The sequence below is a fragment of the Polypterus senegalus genome, chromosome 13, assembly GCF_016835505.1.
Source record: "Polypterus senegalus isolate Bchr_013 chromosome 13, ASM1683550v1, whole genome shotgun sequence".
Classification (NCBI taxonomy): domain Eukaryota; kingdom Metazoa; phylum Chordata; class Cladistia; order Polypteriformes; family Polypteridae; genus Polypterus; species Polypterus senegalus.
In genome coordinates this window covers 95,580,702-95,602,207 of record NC_053166.1, presented here as the reverse complement: position 1 = coordinate 95,602,207, position 21,506 = coordinate 95,580,702, and the positions used below count along the sequence as shown (strand labels likewise).

Genomic DNA, 21,506 nt, shown 5'->3' with positions numbered 1-21,506 from the left:
AGTTTTGTCTGCCTTTTAAAAGAAACTAGCACTCCATTTACAAGAAGATGCTGAATGATGTTACTTTGACCTACAAACTGAGTCCTTTAATTAATTCAGTCCTGATTACCCTCATATTAAAAAAAGTAAAGGGTTATCTGACAGCTCTAATTATCACTGTATTTCTCTGATGAATTTTGATGCAATTCTGTTAGTAAAGCTTCTCTTATGTCATTTTCAGTGGGTTATTCATCAATTAATTCACCTGGACTTAGTTGTTTTTAGTATGCTCCAACCAGGCAGCAGGTAATTTGTTACCTTCTGCAGATTTTAGATGTGGCACCCACCCTATCTGGACCTGCACCTGTATTAGCACTTCCACTTATATGAAGTCTGTGTAAGGCATCCTCTGGAACTCTACCCCCACTTTCACACTGACTTCTCTTCATCTCATGTTATTTTGTAAAAAAACTATACTTCACAATACATCCTTTAAAATCTCAAATTATTAGCATGTTTGTTTTATTAAATTAGTGTGGTCCAGACTTGATGGGTGTGATTATGAGCCAGTAAAAATCAATGCTGAATGTTGGCTGAATGTTTGTTAATGTGTGTGATCAGCACAGCCATTCCTCACTGATGCTCCATGGATCATTAATGAAAGCACATGCACCCATAGAATAGAAAGACTCTGTGTAGGAAAAAGAGAGGATAAAAATGATAAATAAAAAAATAGAAGGATGTTTGGGGAGTAAATTCAAGACAGATGGTTGAGGAGAAGTAAGGAGTGAGATTAGGAGTGTTAGCCAGTGTGGTGGACAAGAGACAAGGTGGTTGGGAGACCCATGGTGAGCGAAAAGAACAGTGCTTCAGGGGCAGATCACTCCTGTTGAGCATTGAGGGAGCAGGAGTGAACTGGTTTACTTTGTGTATCATCCTATCGGTGCCAAATAACAGAGTAGGCTATATATTGTATGAAAGAAAACTCTAATGTTAGAAATATCAAATGGTTTATTCCGTTATCATCATTATTATTATCATTATTATGTAAAACAATAAAAGGGAAATGTAAAAAGTTTTTAAGGAAAACACAGTTTATTCTGAATAATTCTATTTTTTTAATGTAGTAAATGATTGAACAAGCCTACTGCTGATGATGACTACTTCTTTTACTCTTGTAGACAATATGTTCAAAACTCATCTAATAAGATAAATTTCAAGATGTGGGGATATTTTATAGTGCTGGACAACAGACAGGCTTTCAAGTGGTATTTACTATTAGTTTTCCAGGTCAACAGAGTGTGGAGGGAACAAACAGACATGTTATATCTTTGGCATCTATAGTCACACTTCCCTGTGCCTCCTTTAATATGACCTGAATGATCATATTACCATTAAATGTAATTGATATCTAGACTCCAAAAAACTTAATTTTGTATAAAAACTAAAATCCAGAGTTTGAGATCTGTTGGGAAAGAAAATAACCAACTATACTAATTATGCATTTTAGTTAAGTACTGCTTAATTGGAAAATGGAAAATCAATGATTTTAATGTTAACATTTGTGATAGCACTGGTAGGCAGTCAAGTCCCCACTCTATTTTACAGATTTCCTAAACATTAAGAATATAAATGATTTCCCTGTTAAATGTAATCTATAACAACTTTCTCTTTGTTTGTTGTAACATCAAATCATATCTTTTTCCTACCTTACAGACCAATGGGTAGTAAGGAATCTTCCAGCAATGCAGCAGGAACTGCTAACAGCAGAGCTACTGGCCTTCAGAGAAGAAAGCTATACAGCGCCGTTCCTGGGCGCTTATTTGTGGCAGTAAAATCTCACCAGGCCCAGGGAGAGGGTGAGCTCTCCTTCAGTAAGGGAGATAGAGTAAAAGGTAAATGATTATCTATAGTGTGTTTGCACTGTTAATGTCCTAAATTGTAAAATATGTTTAAAATTTTTTAATTTTATTTCATGAATTTTAGAATCTCATCAACTGTGTAACATTAATAAAAGCACAGTTAGTTTTTACTTTGTTTTTACTCACTTTCTTTGTTTGTGAGAGCTATTGTACCTGTCCTGTGCACATGTAGTGCGATTGATAGCTGCTAGATGAATAACTCTCTTTATTATTATTTAGATTGTCTATATCTGCATTGATCACACTGAGAACAGGTTAGACTTTATTCTTGTGTACTGTTGTGTAATTAGGCAATTAGAGTGAGATACTATGTTATAACTGAAGAGGTAGGGTTTGTTTAATAAGAAAAAGCATACAAAAGAATCAGGATTAGATTAAGATACTGATTCTATTGGGGAGGGCTTGGCTTCTGATTTTACAAAGAGCTGTCATCCTGGACCTACTCTCTGCACTGTCAGCACTTTCTTCCAAAGATCAGAAGCCTCTTTATCAGCAAGACTTCAAAGGCAAGTACATGCCCCGGGGAGCTTTGGGAAATGCAGTTAAAGGGGGGATTTGCATGAGAGAGGTTGTAAGAACTGAAGTAGAAAAAGGAATCTGAAAATGGGAATAAGATGTAACTAAAATTGTGAAATATAGGCAGTGAAAGAAACAGGACATTATAGAACAAAGTCAGGAACATCAAAGGAAACCCATTCAAATACTGTCACACCCATATATACACACATAATGTATATGAACAACCCAAAATGCAATGTCCACAATGAACAAGGTTTTTCATGAGACACATCAGCACATCTTTAAGTATTAAAAACACATTTTTATGTGTGTCATATTATTTATGACTTAATCAACTGAAAAAGACCTATTGGCGCCTTTAAAAATGGAACAACTTGTACCCATACACAAATGCTAGTCAATACACATAGACATAGCACATTAGGCACTACAGTGGATTTAGAAAATATTCAGACCTCTTCACTTTTTTCACATTTGGCTATGTTGTTGCCTTGTGCTAAAATCATTTAAATTCATTTATCCCCACAGTAGGCAACATTCAATACCCTAGAATCACAAAGCATTAAGAGCATTTTACACATTTTTGCAAATTTATTAAAAATAAAAATTGAAATTTCTCATTGACCCAAGCATTCAGACCTTTACTTAGTACTTAGTTAATGCACCTTTGGCAGCGATAACAGTTTGGAGTCTTCAACAAGCAACAAGCATTGCACACCTGGATTTGGGGATTTTCTTCCATTCTCCTGATCCTGTTAAGCTCTGTTAGGTTGGATGGAGACCATCAGTGGATAGCTATGTTCGGGTCTCTCCAGAGATGTTTAATTGGTCTCAAGTCTGGGCTCTGGTGGGGTAACTCAAGCACATTCCCAGACTTGTCCATAAGCTAGTCCTGCTTTGTTCTTAGGGTCCTTGTCTTGTTGGAAAGTGAACCTTTGGCTCATTCTGAAGTCTAGAGCACTACAGAGCAGGTTTTAATTAGGGATATTCTCCCAGTGTCTACTGGTAACAAATAACCCCATTGCTTGATGTTGCCACCACCATGCTTCTCCATTGGAATGATATTGCAGAGGTTATAAATGGTGCCTGGTTTCCTCCAGACATTACACTAAATTTGATTTAATCACGCCAGAGAAACTTGTTTCTTACAGTTAGAGAGTCTTTTATGTGCCTTTTTATAAACTCCAAATGGGCTTCAATTTGTCTTTTACAAAGGAGAGGCTTAAGTTTGGCCACTCTGTCATAAAGACCAGGGGCATCATTTATAAAACTTTGCATGTATTTGAATTTGAAGCTATGTGCACAGCAAAAAGAAGGAAAATGCATACACCACAAAAAAAAAACAAAACAAGAGTTATACAACCTGCTGTGCACGTATTTCTTTCACCTTGTAAATACGTACACACACATGAGTGTACCTTGAACTCCATCCTGAAACATCCCTGTAGGTAGCGTGCAAATCAGCCTCATACATATGTAATCACGATACTGCAGAGCTTCAATGGCTGATAGAGCAGCCTCTTTCTCCTGACAGATCGAGACCTCGCCACCTGAATTCAAGAGTATCTGGCTGTGTCCCGCATCTGAAAGCGCAAGATCATGCGCAACATTCTTGCACCTCTCCTCTGCACTCTGGGGGTCTGGGATAGGTGAAAGGAACCATCATCAGAGCAGGTACCCACTATCATCTGGCACATATAATGATGTGATTGCCTTTACAATGAATAATATTTGCAATATGAAACATTGAGGGTTCAGCCAGTTAACTTACCAAAAAGCCAACTGACATGTACAGCACTATCCCATCTGTCAAAGATACTTTCTCTCAAAATAAATGAATCTACGCCAATGAGACAAAATGTTTACCATAAACATCTTGGGTGACATGTGCATTAATGGAAAATAATTGCTAATGGTCAGCAAAAGCAGATTCATTCTCACTGATTGCAATTTGAGTGCAGTAAAATGCTCAGATTATGTTAGGAGAACCGGACATTGCTCTAAATTGCCTTTTTACGTTGGCAGAAACATGTCTTTTTATGTATGTACACTAACATCGTACAAAAGCAATATGATGGAAGGAGGCTTGACAGAGATCTTCCTGACCTATTGGATAGTTCCCTGAGAAGTGATAACTGGTAGTTGATATAAACTAACGAAAAAAACTAAAAATATCTTCAGTGCAAATATGTAGCATTGGCTCTTTTAACAGGATAATGAAATATGGTCCATACATCATATTCATCACTTTTGAGGTGTAACACATTTTGTCACATCAACACACATTATGATAACATCTGAGTGATATTAATTATTGTGACTACAAATCATCATTTAGATGATTTGACTGTGTTTCCCTTCTTGATCTATGGTGTTGTCATTTTCCAGTTTTGACGAAATGCTGGGACAGAGTTGCCATAAATATACACAAGCTTTTCCATCAAGTTTTCTTTTATAAATGCTGATGTTTGTGTGGGAAGTTGTATATGCACATTTCAACCCTTTTTTGTACGTGCACAAGCTTTAAAAATAAAACCCCAGATTAGTGGAGTGTTGCAATGATGGATGTCCTTCTGGAACTTTCTCCTAACTCCAAACAGATTCTCTGGCAATCAGCCAGAATGACCATCGGGTTCTTGATCACTTCTTTTACCACAATTGCATAGTTTGGCCAGGTGGCCAGTTCTATGAAGAGTCATGGTTGTTCCTAACTTCTTCAGTTTAAGAATTATTAAGGCTACTGTGCTGTTGGGAACCTTCCTTGCTGCAGCATCTGTGCCTCAACATAAGCCACTCTCTAAGTTCTGCAGCCTCCTTCAAACTGTGATATACATTGTCAGTTGTGGTACTTGATATAGAAAGGTGTGTGTCTTTCCTTATAATGTCCAATCCACTGTACTGACTACAGGTAGACTTCAAATGAGGTAGAGAAACATCTCAGTGATGATCAATAAAACTGGATGCACCTGAGCCAAATTTCAAGTGTCACTGCCAAGGGTCTGAATACTTGTGTTAATGTGATATTTCAGTTGTATATGTTTAATACATTTGCAAAAAATTATAAAATCCTGTTTTTGCTTAAGTGATGTTTGATGTGGGGGGGAAAACATTCGAAAACTTTTTAGCATAAGGCTGCAACATAGCAAAATGTGAAATAAGTGAAGGGATCTGAATACTTTCTGAATTCACTGTAGGTTTAAGGAAGTATTGAATGGCTTACAGTTCCCCAATAGGTGATTCTTATACACATTCTTTTCATTCATTTCTTACTCATGCAGGAAGAAACTTTCCAAACCTATGTGAAAGAAACAAATCCTGTTTTAGGTGGTTATTTTATGTTGGAATTAGCACTAATTATCAGTAATGTGTACACAGCCAATCACACTTCAGTACTTAAGTAGGAATTCACTATCTTTGGCTTCAGCAGACCAGACAGGTGTCCCCACCTTACCTATATCCACACCAAAACATGTTGCTCCTTTCCATGCTGCTGACTGTTAAAGGTTTACTTTGTTAGCCTCTAACCCAGTGGCAATCTACCCACACCAGAGGCCCTGTATTTACTTTATTAACCCAGTCACCCATTGTGCAGACAAATCAAAATGTATTAAAATATATGAATAATACCAAAAACCAATGAATAATACGGAAATATAATTGAGCAATGTATATGAGCAGCAAATTCTGGATGTAGAACCCCTGTTGTCATCACAAGAAGCAAATAAAAAGGAAGATAATTTCAGTAAGCATATGAAAGCTAAAGAACGGCTCCAGGAATAGAAAACTGTGTGAAGAAAAGTCCTTGAAAGCAGTTTGTAAAATTCAGAAGTCAAGCTGACTCATGGACAGTTTCTGTTTGGTCCAGCTGGATTGAGTCTCTCTCTCACTCGTTCTGGATCTTCCTCGATGCCAATGATCTCTTGTTGGGCTTCAGACCCCATGATTTTTTTCACTGACAACTGACTATTTTTTTTAATAATTAATAGGTTTTCTTCTTAATATATATATTGTGTCTTGTCACAAAATCTGTTTATGTCCCCTCAATTCCCTTGAGGCATAAATATATACAGCTTATCTGGCTCATGATTATAGATTGAAGTGATCAGTGTCACACAGAGTTCTTAGACAATACTTAGATCAATAATGAAATATGCTGATATGTACTTAATGAGTAAAAAATTCTATGATTATGAAAATACAAAATAAAAGTTCAAGTCCATATATAGTTCATTACATTATGACTGAACTTCCTGTAGATGAGGCAGCATGACTGAACTTCCGGTAGACTAGTAAAAACAACAAAATAATGTTTTTTGTTTGTGTAAAACAATTGTGATTTATTGATGGTTGTCACAATTTCACCTGCTCTGTCATCATTCCCCAGTTCTAAGCATTGGTGAAGCTGGCTACTGGGAAGGTACTACCAGGGGCCGTACTGGTTGGTTTCCATCTGAGTGTGTTGAAGAAGCTGCAGTGAAAACTCAGGATTCACGACAAGGTATGTTCTTTTTTCTTTAAATCACAATCACTTTTTACTGAAAGACAAGGTATTTCAAGATTGTAAATGTAAATGTTTATTTTTGAGTCTTCCATTTCAAATAAAGGTCAATTCTCTCAACTACACTCCCTAGATTATATATCCATTCAAATGTGAATGCAAAATATACTAATATCTGCAAATTAATCAAACCCTGCAAAATTCTATAATTCAACAAAGGTGAGGATTTTTTCACAGCTTGAAGCAAGTTAAATGTTAAAGTGATCTACTAACTATCTACATCCATCCATTATTTTGGATGCCTTGTGCTATGATAAATATAAATGTGGACTATTGTACTTCAAGCCTACTACAGTCACCTAATCCAATGCCCCAAAACCCCACCGCAAAACACCTCACTTTTAGGTCCATGGGGTATACCCTACTTCAGTTTGCATTATGTGCTGGTAAAATTTACTCATTTATGGTAGTTCTCCATTTCAGTTTTCCTGGGCCTGAAGCATGCCAGTTGTACATACTTGTCCAGAGGACAATATAGCTTATACACATGGTCAATTGTGATGTCACTGGAGTTAAACTTTCATTGGATCCTTCTGTATTTACTCTTTGCAGATAATTTGCTCTTCACTTGTTAAACTGCCCCTCTCTGCTCTCACTTTGTAATAGGCCTGCTTTTAGAGTTCATCCAGTAAATTCCAGATTCACACCCTAAAACTCCTGTGCAGGCTGATTTGCATGTAGAAACCACTGGCTTTAAACCATTCCAGATCGAGTGTATTGAATACACTTGAATTATATCTAAAACAATACAGTGCGTGAATCTGATTGCCTAACCTTAATCCTGTTCCATCAGTTATTTATAAACACAAACAGTTTAAACCAGGAATGTAAATATATTGCAAATCATTAACAGTGAACTACAAAAAACACTGCAATGTCATTATCATAGATAAACTTACAAAACATACATATACTGTACGCATGAAAAACTATTTGTAAGGATATAACAAAAATATAGCTTGAAACCAGGTTAATGTTTCCTACAATATATAGTATATCCAACTGCAGCACTACCTTGTGTGAAAAGACAACAGGGAGACAGAAAAAGGTTTGGAGTAGCCACCCTGTATACTTGGGACAAATGCAAAAAATTATCAATGCAAAGGTCATTATAGCCTAAATTCAAAACAGAACTGAATTAACAGGAAGGAACAAGATGGTGTATTTATAGGTAGATCGTAGGAAGTGATGTCATTGGGGAACCGGACGTAATGTCACTGGTACAAGAACTTGACATGATTTTGACACGCTCAGGCTGGATTTCCCTCAGATGGTCTGCAAGAGAAAGAGAGGAAGGGTTAGGACACACTGCCACCCCCTTGGTTTGGCACGATATTAACACCTTTTGAGCTCATTGGTTGCCTCTGACTTGCACATGTGTGACACGGCTCCCCATATCAGCCCAGACCCATCGGGTTGCGCAGTCTGAACCAAGAGGTTGTGAACCCAAGTAACAGCATCGGCTTTGGTGTGAAGAGAGTCTCTATGATGAACAAGCAAAAACTTGTAAGGCAGGAGGTCTGAAAACCACTTTGTTACACACAGGTTCAACTTCTTGTGTAAGGCCATCCACTGTAAGGGTGCATGAGCAGGGCAAGGAGGGTGAACTCATGGCCCAGAGGTAATACCTCAGCTGTGCAATCGCCCATTTGATTGCCAGCACAGCACCAAGACCTGTGTCTGAAATGTCTGTCTGGAGAATGAATGGTAAATAAAAGTTAGGAGCTTTTAACCCCGGTACTGATGTTATGGCCTGATTTAGGTCACTGAATGCAGCTTCTGCTTTATCATAACATACCACAGTATTTGGGGCACTCTTCATTTGCTAGATCTGTCAAGTGTGCCACTATCTCTAAAAAACAGGGCACAAACCAGCGGTAGTAACCTGTTAGACTGAGAAAGGCTGGGACTTGTCATTTGGTTTTTTGGACGGGGCCACTTCCATATGGCTTCTACTTTGGAACACTGTGGCCTCACAGTGCAGTGTATGTAGCACCGATCCAACCTGCTGTAGGTGTTCCTTCCATGGAACTAGAGCAGAGGACAATGTCATCCAGGTAGGCAGCACGATAGGAGTTATGGGGATGAAGCACTTTATCCACCAGATGCTGGAAGGTTGCTCGTACCCCATGTAGCCCAAACAGAAGGGTATGATATTGCCAGTGATCGCTATGGGTGCTAAACACAGTCTTAACCTTAGCTGAGTCTGTTAAAGGAACCTCCCAGTACCCTTTTGTCATGTCCAGTGTGGTTAAGAATTCTGCCCGTCCAAGCCGCTCGAACAGGTTATCCATGTTGTTGCATCACATAGGCATCAAATTGGGAAACTTGAATAAATAAAACTTCCAACTCCCAACAGGCTTTGGAACTAATACATTAGGACTGGACCAGGGATTTTGACTTTCCTCTATTACACCTAGATGATCACCCCGGGCTCTGTCACATTGTCATGCACAACCAGAGAGGTCCTTCCAGGCTTCTCACACACTTCCTCCGGGACAGACAGAATATCTGATCGAGTTCCTGTTGTTTGGTGATCAAATTGGGTCCAGAGTAAAGGCTTGTTTAGTTTGCGAAGAGTGAACAGGGCTGTCCAGAGGACAGATCGGAGTCCCTATCCTTCCACGGTTTCAGTAGATTTACGTTATATACCCATTTGCTTGGTCGACAATTGGAATGTTTTACCATATAATCAATGATCCCCTTCCTTTCCTTAACTTCATATGGGCCTTGCCAATGTGTCAGTAATATGGACTGGGAGGTAGGAATAAGGACCTGATGCAATCTCCTGGGTGGAACTCCTGACAAGTCATGACACGGTCATAATAACTGTCCTGTGCTGCTTGCACCTTTTCTGTGTGACTTATAAGAATAAGTTGAATTTTTGCGAAGCTATCTCATAATTGCATGATATATTCTAGCATATTTGTGGAGGGGCATGCCTCCTCCTCCCATCCCCCTTTTAGAATGTTCAGTATGCCATGAGGTTGTCATCAATATAACAGTTCAAATGGTGAGAAACCCATAGAAGCCTGAGGGACTTCCCAATAGGCAAATAAAAGAAGTGAGAGGAGCTGAGCCCAATTCTTCCCATCAATACAATACAATACAATACAGTTTATTTTTGTATAGCCCAAAATCACACAGGAAGTGCCGCAATGGGCTTTAACAGGCACTGCCTTTTGACAGCCCCCCAGCCTTGACTCTCTGAGAAGACAAGGAAAAACTCCCAATAAAACCTTGTAGGGAAAATGGAAGAAACCTCGGAAAGGCAGTTTAAAGAGAGACCCCTTTCCAGATAGGTTGGGCGTGCAGTGGGTGTCAAAAGTAGGGGGTCAATACAATACAATATACAGAACAGAACAATTCCTTAAGACATCATAATAATAAAAATTTTAGAAGTACAGTTTAACAGTAGATGATATGACATAATTAGGTTTGGATATTTTTAGAGTCCTGGAGACCTCATCCATCTAGCTTCCTCCCCATTTGGCCATGCCACAGCTGAAACGTTGCTTCGATGAAAGGACCCCTCTTTCCCATGATTCCTGTGATCCTCCATCAGGGATGACTTTACCATAGGCAGGCAAACAACTTGGCAGGTGGGCCGTGGCACCAATGCCATATTTGGGTACCGAAAAAAGAAACAGAATAGGTGAGGGTTAGTATTCAAATATAATTATCATGTTACTTATGTTATAGTGCTAATGACTAACAACAGAGATGCAGTATGTACAGTTAATCAGCAGCTCTAGTCAGGATATGCTAAACTGAAGTAGTGAGTCTTCAGCCGGGATTTAAAGGCTGAGACTGAAGGGGCATCTCTTATGGAAGCAGGAAGACCATTCCACAGTTTAGGGGCCCTGTAACTAAAAGCTCAACCTCCCACTGTTATTTTATTAATCCTTGGAATCGTAAGCAGACCGGCATCTTGAGATCTTAATGTGCACTCAGGTTTGTAAGTCATGATAAGTTCAGACAAGTAAGCGGACCTTGGCCATTTAATGCTTTATATGTTAAAAGGAGGATTTTGAAATCTGCCCTAAACTTAACTGGGAGCCAGTGTAAAGATTTAAGAACTGGGTTATGTGTTCATATTTTCTTGTTCTTGTAATAATTCTTGCAGGCATTTTGGATTAACTGGAGGCTGTATAGAGAACAGTTTGAACAGCCAGTGAACACCGCATTGCAGTAGTCAATCCTACTAGAGATAAATGCATGAATTAATTTCTCACAATCCTGTTTATTTAGAAAGCGCCTTAATTTCCTAACATTTTTAAGATGGAAAAAACATGTTTAAATGACATGCTAGAGTCAAAGATAACTCCTAGATTGCGGGCTGATTCAGTAAAATTAATTGGTATTCCAACTGAGTTAAATGACGACAAAATATTGCTGTGATCAGCGTCATTCCCTCCAACAATTAACATCTCTGTTTTATCTGTATTTAAAGACAAGTAGTTCTCATTCATCCATTCCTTTAATTCACTAACACAACTAATTAAAGACAACATCGGAGAAACTTCATTTGATTTAAATGAAAGGTATAACTGGGTGTCATCTGCATACGAGTGAAAATTAACATTATGTTTCCTAATGAGAGATCCCAGTGGAAGCATGTAAAGTGAAAACAGTAAAGGTCCCAGTACTGAGCCCTGCGAGACACCATATTGAACTTCTGTGTATAATGATGGAGTACTGTCTGCACATTTCTGTACATATTGGAATCGATTTGATAAATAACAACTGAACCAAGCGAGCACGGGCCTGTAAGCCCAACATCGTTTTCTAGCCTGTGCAGTAAAATAGAATGGTCAATGGTGTCAAATGCTGCACTTAAGTCAACAACATAATTACAGTGGAATTTCCTTCATCAGAGGATATCAGAATGTCATTTACAACCCGTGTTAGTGCCGTTTCTGTACTATGACCAGTGCGAAAGCCAGACTGGAATTTCTCAAATAAATTGTAATGCGTAAGGTGTGACTGAAGCTGACTGGCGACTACTTTTCTAGTATTTTAGAGAGAAATGGTAAATTTGAAATAGGCCTATAGTTATTTAGTATATGTGGGTCTAGGTCTGACTTTTTAAGTAAAGGTTTAATGACTGACACTTTTAGTGCATCAGGTACTGTGCCATGCAGTAATGAACTATTGATAATGGTTAGAATAGGGCTGCAAGAACATCCATTGCACTTTTACTAGTTTTGTTGGCACTGGATCTAGGGAACAAGTAGTGGGCTTCATTTTAGTAATTAAAGTTAAGACTTCCTGGTGAGTTACAGGATTAAAATTACTAAAGTGCTGAATGCAATGTGCGGCAGGGTCTGCTAAGCTAGTATTTGGTTTGTACTGTGATGCTGAGATCTGGGATCTTATATTTTTAATTTTCTCATTGAAGAAGTTCATAAAGTCTGTACTGCTAATATCTGTTGGTATTTTGCACTGTTGATCTGAATTCCCATTTGTTAATTTAGCCACTGCTCTAAAAGTACCCTAGGATTTTTATTATTGCTATCTATTAATGTAGAATAGTATTCTGAGCGAGCTTTAAAGAGGGCTTTTTATATTTATTTACACTCTCTGTCCATGCAATTTGAAAGACATGTAGCTTTGTTGTTCTCCATCTGGGCTCCAGTTTTGACACTCTAATTTAAGAGCTCGAGTGTTTTCATTAAACCAGGGAGAGTTTCTATGTGCTTTGATCACTTTTGTTTTTAGGGGAGCCACTGTGTCCAGAGCATCTCTCAAGGTCACATTATAATGTGATATTAGCTGATCTAAATTGTTTTCCACGTTTACATTTGATGTTAACTGATCTAAATGGTTTTCCACAATTACACTCGACTTACTCAAGGTATCTATAAATTTTGAAGCAGAATTACAATCTAGATGTCGCACTGTCTTTGTTTTAATCTGCGAATGCGCTGGCATGGGCAGAACTAAATCAAATGTAATTAAGAAGTGATCGGAAATAACTACATTTAATGGAGTAATATTTAAATTTTGAATTTCAACTTTGTAAGTTATAATTAAATCTAATGTATGGTTATGATTATGAGTTGGACCTTTGACAATCTGACAAAATCCTACTGAATTTAACAAATAAGTAAAACATTTGCTAAAAGTGTCAGTTTCCACATCAATGTGTACATTAAAATCCCCCATCAGAACTACGTGATCATAATTTATAGCCAAATCAGACAGAAGGTTGCTAAATTCAGTCATGAACAATGAATATGGCCCTGGTGGTCTGTAGACTAGCACTATAATTGTGTTGGAATCTGTTTTAATATTTAAAATGAATGCCTCAAAGGATGTAAAGTTGCCTAAATTTTTAGGAGTGATTTGCATTTTGTTACAATGAATTATTCCAAGGCCTCCTCCTCGACCAGAATCTCTAGACTTATGAAGGAACGAGTATCCATCTGGTGACGCCTCAGCTAGGGAACAGTGTCATATTTACTAAGCCAGGTTTCAGTAAGAAGACACAGATCAGATTTTGTACTTAATATTATATCATTTACCAAAACAGCTTTAGTGCCAAGAGAGCGAATGTTCAATAAACAGCATTTAAAACTGCATAGAGGTGCATAGAGAGATGAAGTTCCGCTTTAATACCTCAGATTGCTGTAAATAAATATCATTAGTGCCGACATGCAGCAATAAGGTAGATACTTCATCGTCGGCAACATGGTCCAATGCAGCCTTTATGCCAGAAATCTTGGCCTCTGCAAGGCACTTAACATTAACTGCTGGTTTAACATAGTTTGGAATTCTAACATTCCGCACTATGGAATTGTCAATTATGAGCACTTTCTTATTCTCAGTTTCCACAGGCACGCTGCGGAGAGCTAAGAACCTGTTCTGGGTCCGAATTGGTGACCTGGGTGCTGGGGGACTAAATTTTGGATTCTTAGACCCCCGTTTTACTGTTACCCACTCGCCCTGTGGCTGAATTGGTGCTGCTGATTTCAACCTCGCACTGATTACAGTGGGACCTGGAGAGACTGAAGCCGAATCAGATGTAGCCGAATTGTCTAAACAAACCGAGTCGATCCAATTTTCGGTTTGCCTAATCGCTATCAGATTCCTAACGCGGTCTTTCAATTCGCGTATTTTCCCGACCAACTCTAAATTAACTAAACATTTTTGGCAGGTGAAGCTATCTACACTGTCAGCCGGAAAACCTGAACTGTACATACTGCAGGACATGCAACATATAAACGTGCCCTCGATGGGCAGAGAGCAGATAGAACTTACATAAGTGTTGAAGTCATCTTTGCCATTTTTATAGGTGCTTCGGCGCTTTCCGTGTTCAGCTGATTCACCGTCGCTTTAAGTTTCCACCACCCGCTGAGCGATCGACTTTAATTTCTCACTGCCGGTTATTTCTACTGGTCAGCTGCCGGCTTTACCTCAGGTGAACTTGCTCGGTGCTTTCAAGGGCTACGTGCCTGTGGGAGACGCCGCCGCTCTCTGCTTCCGCTCGCTGATCCGCTCTCTGCTTCCGCTCGCTGATCCGCTCTCTGCTTCCATCCTCACTGACCACCTTATATGTAGCATCTGCTTGAGGGTTTGGTTAAAACTGCTCGACTAGACCATTGGTTTGAGGATGATATACTGAGGTCCTTAAATGCTTTATCTTGAGTAACTTAGCCATTTTCCTGGACGTCTCCAAGATGAAAGGCATCCACTGGTCTGTCAGGACCTCTTAAGGAATGCTGACTATCATAAGACTCCTTCCAATTCCTGTGCGATGGCTCTGGATGTAGCTGTGCACAGTGGGACTGCTTTGGGATATCAAATAGCATAATCAATGAGGACTAAGATATACAGATGTCCTGCAACCAAGGGCTTTAGGGGTCCTACTAAATCAACCCTGATGCTTTCAAATGGGATATCGTAAAGTGGAATGAGAACCAGAGGAGCACAATCCTTCCTAGGAATTTGACACTGTTGACACTCTGGACAGGATGTGCAAAAGTGCCAAACCTCCTCAGTAATCCCCAGCCAATAAAATTGGAGCTTAATACGTACTATGGTTTTTTCTGCACCCAGGAGATGGATGTGTGTTAGCTTCCAGACCTGCCACTGGGATGGAATGCACAACCAACAGCAATCACTGTACCGCCACTTTATGCTCTTCTACCCGAAAAAAGAAAGTTGTTACTCAAGACAAAGTGGGGGCCCTGTGGCATAGGGTGTTGAGCGTTTTGGCCAACTGAACAGAACCACTGCAGATTCTGCAAACTAAAGGGAGTCATCATTCCATGTTCTAAGTTCTCCTTTAAAGGGGGCCAGAGTTGGTTTAAACTGAAAATGTAAAAGAGAGAGAGAATCTGGGCCAACCTCAGAGGGCGTGATTTCACCCCGAGATGCCGTCTCGTCAATTGTTGACGCTTCGTCCTCCTAAGTCCTGGAGATCGTCACAGTACAGTATCTCTCTCCCCTTGCCCAGTTGCAGTTTATGGACTCACTGAATAGAGGGCAGTGGGGAATGGTATGCTCTACCTACCCGCACTTGATACAGCGCAGTGGGGACCATGTTGTCTTTAGGTTTTGGTGCTTGCTCTGTGCTGTGGTGACTGGGCTCTTGATTAGCAACATGTGTTGTCCGAGTTTGGTGAGTGGACAGTTCTGCTCTCTCAAATTGCGAAGCTGCTCTATGTTGTTCTATGGTGTCGATAGGAGCCTCCATATTTTTAAAAGGTTGCCTCTTGACCAGCTGGGCAAGATAGTTAGGAAGAGCATTTACAAACAAATTTCATGCAACCTGCTCTAATACCTGCTGGGTGTCATTCACATTTGGCCGTTATCACAAACTCCACAAAGAGCCATATTAAGGTTTTGGGCAGCCACCCGTAGAATTGGTATCCTGGCTGCAAAGTTGTAAATATTTTACACCGCACTGATGTCCAAAACAGAACTGAGGGAATAGGGAAAAGGTGGAGGCTTTTAAAGGGGAAGACAGGAAGTGAGGTCAAAGGGGTCCAGCTCATAAGGGTCCAACCATAGGCTCGAGCCTGGACGTGACATCACAGGGGCCGGAGCCAGCAAGGTCTTCTTCCATAGGCTCGGACTGGGGCCATTTGGAATCTCTCGTGGATAGTCTGAAGGAAAGGGAGAAAAAGAGTCAGTGCATTCTGCCACATCCCGGTCTGATTCGGAATTGCCCTTACTCAAGCCCTTTAGCTGCCTACCATGTGCAAGTGTGTGACACCATAACCACCACCCAGCTCTGCCCCATAAGTCAAACACCTGTGACTGGCATATTCTCACCTGCTGGTCCAAGGATATGTCATACCTTTTAAGGATCTCTTCCTTTATGAGATCATAGTTAGCAGTCTCTTTCTCCCGGAGATAGGGAGTTCTCTGTGCCTCCCCCTTCAGGAACGGTGCTATTATGTTAGCCTATTCCACACGCTCCCAATAATGCCTAGTGGCTATTCTTTCAAAATCTAACGTGATTGTCAGACCAGGGAAGGGATCGAGCATGATCATTATTGCAACAACAGGCAGTGACCCATTTGCTACCCATCGCAACCCATCATAACCCACTACAATTATAAACAATAGCAACTCATGACCTACTGGAAGCAGCTCATGAACTAAAAGTGAGTCACAACAAAGTGGTTTAGAAGCACTGATTTAGGTCATTGTACAAGTTTAATAAAATCTTATAGGTGCAATTGGTTACTGAATAAATACAGGGTGACACAAAAAAACGGGAACTTTTGAAATGCGTAGTGGCAGCCATGTACAGTTGGCAGCACTGCGGAACAGGGACCTTGAGCTGTAAACAGTCTCGCCATTTAGTAATGTAGTAATCAATTGCAAGGCAATCAATGGCAGCTGTGTGAGAATTGTTCGGTAACTGTGTCATCTCAAGATTTGGTGACATTCCCTGGCTCTCAAGATCACCGGATTTGTCCGTTTGTGATTTTTTCTTGTGGGGCTACCTTAAGAGTCGGGTCTACACGACTCGGCCAAGGACACTGAATGAATTGAAACAAAGAATTCAAGATGAAATTCATGGTATCCCAGCTGAGATGTTGCAGCGATCAATGGGGAACCTCAACAGCAGATTGGAAGAATGCATACGTACAGGAGGATGCCATCTACAGGATGTAATTTTCAGACGTTGATAATTTGGATTACTGTCTCTTAAAAGGCAAGTTGTAGTGGTTCAATTGCTGTCAATACATTTTTTTGTTGGATTTCTTCTATTTTTATTGGGTTTTTGAAAAGTTCCTGTTTTTCTGTGTCACCCTGTACAATTACTTCAGCCATTCATACAAGTTCATTCATTGCTAGGCTGTACATTAAGAAAGTACATTTGGAATTAAGTTATGTGTCTCTAAACTTTGTTATAATTTCATTTTACAAGTCCGTCCCCTGATTCTCCAGCCTCGGATGTTGATTTGCATGTTACAACCACTGTAATCTTCTTGACCATGCCCTGTTGTCATCTGTTTCCCAAATCTCTCAGAGCTGCTTTATTTACAGCTCTCCGACTCTCCAGACTTGGCATTACAATATAATTAAGTAATACCTGGATATAATTGACATGGTAATATGCTAGCACTGCTGCTTCACATTTAAGAACATAAGAAATTTGACAAACGATGGGAGACCATTCAGTCCATCTAGCCAGTTTGTTTAGTTAATAGTTAAGCTGTCTCACTATCTCTTCCACATTTTATTAAAAGTTTCTGCTTCAACTACACACCTCAGTAGTTTGTTCCCACAACTCTTTGGTTCTGGTTCAAGGTCCAGGGCAATGCCTGTTCAGAGTTTGCATGTCCCCCTCATGTTTGCATGAGGTACACCAATTTTCCTCTATACTCCAAAGTTGTGTGTAGATTGATTAACAGCTGTAATTGGGTGTGTGCTCCACAATCAACTGGGTTTCTTCCAGCCATCCACTAGTATTACCAATGAGAAATCACTCAGGGTCCTTGCTCCTTGCCATTTCACTTCTTCACAAGGAGAGGCTGGCAGCAAATTCTAGGTCTCAGACTCAGCAGATAGTAGCATTAGCCCTGGTATATCACATGCTATAATTAATTCCAGGCCATGCCATCTGGGAAACTTCTTAAATATACTTTATATAGGTCCACCAGATTGAAGAGTGTTTCTATGCTCAATTGGCAATTTCTCTGTCTTGTGCAGCAGGGTCCCACTTATCCCTAGTAGTATCTCTCTCTCTCCCTGTCAGAGTGAAGATGTTTGTCTGATCTCTTGCCACTATACCAGTTAAGTACCTTCTCTCTGGTGCAGTATAAAGATGTGCTGTATTCCCAGGGCTCTAACAGCACAGGCATGGATTAATGTTCCCTGGCAGTTCCCATTGTGCACAGTGGCATGCAAAGATGCAGCTTGACATCTACACAAATGAGTGCTGTTACTTCTATCATTCTACTTCTATCTTGCTGGAATGTCTTTGTCGTGGTTTATGTGATCTACTTTTTCCTCACACATTTTCTTCCTTTAAAAATAAAAAATAAAGTTCCATGTTACTTTTTCCATTTTACTTTCCCAAACGAATATCATTGAAGCAAGTTCTGTTTCTCAAGTGTTTTCCCATTTTTGTTCATGAATTATGGCCACTGCCCCTGCATCATCAAAATCTTTGACACTGTTCTTGACTTATTGCATTCACAGCACTTAGAAACATTTTATTTACTTATTTTACCAAGACTCAGTCTTTCTTTAAATGAAGAAGGTTTCTATTTTGTATAGCTCACTATGAACTTGAACGAAAATGTATTCTTTATTATCATCCCTAAGAATAAATTCAATATTATCAGACTGAAGTGACTCAAATCCAATTTATTGCCTTAATGTGTCACAAATCTGATGTTTCAGGAGCTGTGTGAATTCAGAATTCCACTATTTTCAAATCAGATTTGAGCCACCTTCAAATGGGGTACTAGGCTGAATACGTATCAAATTCATTGCCATGTGACATGACAGAAAGTGGCCAGATCAGAAATCATGTTTTTTTTTTTTCATGCATTTTGGACCTGTTTTGTACCTCCTGTTCATGATTAAGAAAAACCTGGATTTGAACTTATCCTTTTTCTTTTTATTACAGTAATCCCTCCTCGATCGCAGTGGGTTGCGTTCTAGAACCCCCCGCGATAGATGAAAATCCGCGAAGTAGAAACCATATGTTTGTATGGTTATTTTTATATATTTTAAGCCCTTATAAACTCTCCCACACTGTTAACATCATTAGAGCCTATATAAATCTAATATTTTCACAGTTAGAGCATTGAAAACCTGTTTACGACCTTCTAAATATGTATTCTAACATTATTAGAGCCCTCTAGACATGAAATAACACCATTTTGTCAAAAGTTTAAACTGTGCTCCATGACAAGACAGAGATGACAGTTCTTTTTCACAATTAAAAGAATGCAAACATATCTTCCTCTTCAAAGAATGCGTGTCAGGAGCAGAGAATGTCAGAGAGAGAGAGAGCGAGAGAAAAGCAAACAATCAAAAAATAAATATGTGCTTTTAGGCCATAAAATAAAAAAGACCCATTGTCCGCAGAAATGTGCGAACCAGCAAAAAATCCATGCTATATATTTAGATATGCTTACATTTAAAATCCACGATGGAGTGAAGCTGCGAAAGTCGAAGCGCGATATAGCAAGGGATCACTGTATTTTGGTTCTAACTCTGTTGGATAACTACAGGGTGGTCCAGATCTAATTATGCAGGTCCAGATCGTCTGGATGACTTTGATTTATGCAGGGACAATTCTAGTTGGGCGCAAAGATGATTTTTCATGTCATCAGTTCGCACACTTCTCGATGGTCCGGGATTTTTGGGGTGATTTACTATGTAATAAACGTAATAAGTTAATAGCGTAATGAAAATTGCATAATTACATCTGGACCACCCTATACAGGTAATTGGTTGTTTGTTTAATTAAAAACTGTTTTAAAGTGATTTGCCATAATCTAAATTTTCAAATAGAAATTCAAACGTATGTTCTAATGCCAATTTGTGCTCACCTCTCTTCATATTTTTTCCCCATGCTGTGATTGTGTCACTTGGCTTGAGAAGCTTTTTTGAAATTACTTAAGGTGTACCTTGCGTAAGGCAGTGTAATTTCCTTCTGCTTAAGGTCCCACTATCCTACCTCACAGAGATTGGTTGGGCCACATTTTTAAATAGCACAGTTCTGATCTAAAATTAATGCATACAAATCAGAATGTAAGAAAAGGCATCATTTTTAAATAGCTCAGAAGCTTAAACTCTACGCTGTCTTTATCTGTCCTAATTTGTCTTGACTTTTTCTTCACTTTTCAATCATTTTTAGAAAGATCTATAACTTTGATGGTTCTACTCGTTTATTTAGTAGAACTTTACGGCAACATCTGAGTATCTTTATATCCCTAACATCTTAATATTAATATGTAATTTAAGGCGGTTCTTGCATATTTTAATTCGGTACACTTGCACTTATAAAGGACCCTAGTTTTATCTGTGAAGAAAAAACATTAAATTAAACATGTAAATTGTAGTTCCCTCATTTTGTACATGGCTTTCCAGTATGTGTTCTATTTCGTCTGCCTTAACATCATTCAAATTCTAATAAATGAAGAATGAACGTTGGGCTTTACATTTATTTTAGGATTTCCTATTATAAGTCTGCCGCCTTGTGGTGCTCACTTTAAAATAAATTTTACTTTAGTAAAATGGAAGACACATTACTTATCCTGCTTTAGTCATCAAGAAAAGTAACTGTCATGTGAAACCAGAGAATAAAACACAAGAAGAGATACAATCTTGTGGCATTTATTTAGTTTAAGAGATTCAGTAGGACACTTTATAATTTAACTTTAGAGAGGATCTTTCTCTGAGAGTGATGGGACTGAAAAAACAATTCTTTTTCTTTTTAGTTTTGCAGCCTTATTTGTATATATGGTGAAGACAATGGTTTCTCTACCCTATGTTCTTCACTTTTTCCTCTGTAAGTGCTGACTGATTTCTTGAATGACCGGATTTTCTGAGTACATCAGACTCTTACATTTTTACAAGCTTTAAGGGGTCCCAAGTAATTTATAGGCAATTTCATATTCCATTGGAAGGTTTAGATTTCTTACCTACTTTGCCAAATGACCTCAAGATTATGTTACTAAAAGTGTGTTTTGTCACTTCAGCATTCATTTTGCTACATTGCATTTGTCAACCTTTGTAGCCAGTCTACTTTGCAGGACACTATATGGAAATAAAAACTGGCTTTTTAGATCTCTTTGCTTACATTTTAATTTTTTTTTTATTTTTATAGAAAGCCGAAGTGAGAAAGCCAAGAGACTGTTTCGCCATTACACTGTGGGTTCTTATGACAGCTTTGATGCCCCAAGGTAAGATACAGTTGTGTTGCTCAACATTATTTAACTGTGATAATAAGGCTTTTTGTTTTACAAGAAATTTAGACTTTTTTTTGTCTGCATTCCATAATACTTGAATAATTTTGAATATAATTTGCTGTATTGTTGTTGGTA

At 38.9% G+C, this 21,506-nt stretch overlaps 1 protein-coding gene across 5 annotated transcripts in view; it reads left to right on the top strand.

Annotated features, from left to right (window-relative positions):
• The window catches only part of shank1 (SH3 and multiple ankyrin repeat domains 1), a 670,907-nt gene that overhangs the window by 350,594 nt on the left and 298,807 nt on the right, over positions 1 to 21,506 (top strand). For all 5 annotated transcript variants that reach the window (XM_039776090.1, XM_039776091.1, XM_039776088.1 and 2 more), the window contains exons 13-15: positions 1,696 to 1,874; positions 6,805 to 6,918; positions 21,290 to 21,365. In XM_039776090.1, coding sequence (XP_039632024.1) covers positions 1,696 to 1,874; positions 6,805 to 6,918; positions 21,290 to 21,365 — 369 coding nt within the window. The remainder of the gene's footprint in view (positions 1 to 1,695; positions 1,875 to 6,804; positions 6,919 to 21,289; positions 21,366 to 21,506) is intronic.